The sequence below is a fragment of the Sinocyclocheilus anshuiensis genome, unplaced genomic scaffold (assembly GCF_001515605.1).
Source record: "Sinocyclocheilus anshuiensis isolate Anshui unplaced genomic scaffold, SAMN03320099.WGS_v1.1 scaffold366, whole genome shotgun sequence".
NCBI lineage: Eukaryota > Metazoa > Chordata > Actinopteri > Cypriniformes > Cyprinidae > Sinocyclocheilus > Sinocyclocheilus anshuiensis.
The window spans coordinates 1,157,025-1,159,599 of record NW_015547673.1 but is presented as its reverse complement, the minus strand read 5'-3'; the positions used below and the strand labels follow the sequence as shown (position 1 = coordinate 1,159,599).

The 2,575-nt window shown below is 33.6% G+C and overlaps 1 protein-coding gene across 1 annotated transcript in view; it reads right to left on the bottom strand.

Moving 5' to 3' along the window:
* LOC107702807 (A disintegrin and metalloproteinase with thrombospondin motifs 13-like) overlaps positions 1-2,575 on the bottom strand; it is a 25,630-nt gene that overhangs the window by 17,279 nt on the left and 5,776 nt on the right. Inside the window, exons 10-13 of the mRNA XM_016505228.1 lie at positions 1,811-1,988; positions 1,497-1,601; positions 196-322; positions 14-117 (exon numbers count right to left, since the gene is read on the bottom strand). Coding sequence (XP_016360714.1) covers positions 14-117; positions 196-322; positions 1,497-1,601; positions 1,811-1,988 — 514 coding nt within the window. The remainder of the gene's footprint in view (positions 1-13; positions 118-195; positions 323-1,496; positions 1,602-1,810; positions 1,989-2,575) is intronic.

Below are 2,575 nucleotides of genomic sequence, written 5' to 3'. Positions count from 1 at the left end.
AACCACGTGGTACAGTATGACCAGCTTCACACCGCGTCCCATCGATGAACTGAGACCCACGACTCACCATGAAGTCCTGCTCACGTGAGCGACACAACAGTTTACACTGAGCATCACCTGGAAGGGAGAGAGAGACGTAAAGAACAGAGAACACAACAAAAGACAAATTGAACAGGAAGATGTTTATGGGTGCACCTGAGCTGTAGCCGACAGCAGGGATCCAGGTGTAGACTGAGCTGGAGTCTGGAGACACCGACAGAGGCTGCTGGTCTGTGGCTGAGCACTGCTGAGACATGAACTCCAGCTGAGTCGACTCACAGGGCTGGAACAAGCAACAGCAAGACACGCATGTCACTTTAAACCATCAACTTGGTTTACTTCAGTTTACAGGAAGCAATGTAAAGTTACATTTTCAAGCTTTCTTGCATATAAACAGTAGCAAGTAATGAAAACAAGCTAGTTACTTAAAAATAGATTAAATATTTTACTTGTTTACTGCATTTTATGTTTACCACAACCTGCGAATTTGTTGTTAAATTATTGAAATATTAACTTCAGGGCGTACTTCAAGCACATATTATAACAAATATATCATTGCTAATTGTTAATTCATGTTTGTTTATATAATATATTGACTAATATTACTTTATACAGCTTGAATAGCTGAAATTTTATAGGTACATGCAAAAAATTAATGTACACTTCCCTTTAAAAGTCTGGGCTCTGTAAGATTTTTAAAATGTTTTTGAAAGAAGTCTCTTATGCTGACCAAGGCTGCAATTATTTGATTAAAAATACAGAAAAACAGTGAAATATTGTGAAATATTATAACAATTTAAAATGACTGCTTTTTATTTGAATATATTTTAAAATGTAATTTATTCCTGTGATCAAAGCTGAATTTTCAGCATCATTACTCCAGTCTTCAGTGTCACATGATCCAGAAATCATTTTAATACGCTGATTTGCTGCTCAAGAAACATTTCTTATTATTATCAATGTTGAAAACACTATACTTTTTGGAAAACAAGATAATTTTTTTCAGGATTCTTTGATGAATAGAAAGTTCAAAAGAACAAAATATTTTTAATTTAATCAATTCAATAAATATTTTGTAATAAAGTAAAAGGCTTTAATATCAGTTTTGATCAATTTAATGCATCCTTGCCAGATAAAAGCATTAATTTCTTTCAAAAATCTTACTGAACTAAACTTTTGAATTATAATGCAATTCTAGATTAATAAATTCTGTAAAATACTGTTCATTGCTTGTTCATGATACCTATTGCTTTAACTAACGTTGACATTTTAAACTCAATTGCAAAGTTTTGCAAATTTAATGAAAAATAAGGTCAAATAATATGATCTACACTGAAAGAATAAATGCTATTTAGCAAGCTTGTAACACTCCAAAGAGAAAGGAAAAATTTAAATCGCATCATATGACCCCTTTAAGGATTCAGTGTCAATAAATGTTGGTCATAGCAGTCTATCACCTGACTGGGCCCACACTCCGTCCCGTCCAAGAGTGGAACAAGGAGACGAGTGCATGAGCTACGGTCCCGAGGGTTGATATGGCAGGACAAAACATGACAGGTTGCCTTGATGACAACAGAGAGAAAATATCAAACCTTAATGGAAAGTCTGAGTCAGATATTTATTGACTAAATAAAAATTACAAAGCTTTTTAGGGTTTTAAAAAATGGCAGTTTTTCAATATGTTACGCCCAAACTTTCTATATCAATAAGAAAGATGTCAACATAAAACAGAGTACTATGCTGGTCAAGGGATTTCAGGTCTTTAAAGCACTAGCATGGCAGTAAATGTCTTACTCGCCATATCACCATTAGTGAAAGAGCAAGCAGTAGCCGAGCTGCCAAACGCTATACGGCACTGATCATCCACTCCATAGAAGAGACCAGGCCTCCAGTCCTGCACTGAAGCGCCCAGCACCGGCACATCCTTCACACACTCCGCCTTCCCAGCACTGCACAGACAATCAACACACAGTCATCTTATGAAGAAAACTGTACATCTTCAGTCGGTAAGAGGTTTTAATGTTTTTGAAGTCTCTTATGTTCACCAAGGCTGCATTTATTTGATCAAAAATACAGTAAACAGTAATATTGTGAAATATTTTTGTAATTTAAAATTTCTATTTTATATTTTAATTTATTCCTGTGATCAAAGTAGTTGTTCTGCTTCATATTTTTGTTTTGCTTTTCAGGATTTCTTTGATGAATAGAAAGTTCAAAAGAACAGTATTGATTTGAAAGAGATTTTTTGTAACAATGCAAGTCACTCTTAATGCATCCTTACTGATTTTATTTTTCTTATTCACCACAAACGTTTTTTTAGGTCAAATGGATTAATATAAAATACAATAAATAAACATGGTGCAAATAAATAACTAAAATGGACCCAAAAAGAATTGGTGTTCTTGACATTTTATTGATGAATAGTAATTGGGGTTTAAGGGTGATCCTCAAAAAGCCTTTTACAAGCATGTCACATTTTGCTAAAAAAAAAAAAATTTATATATATATATATATATATATATATATCATGTTTTTG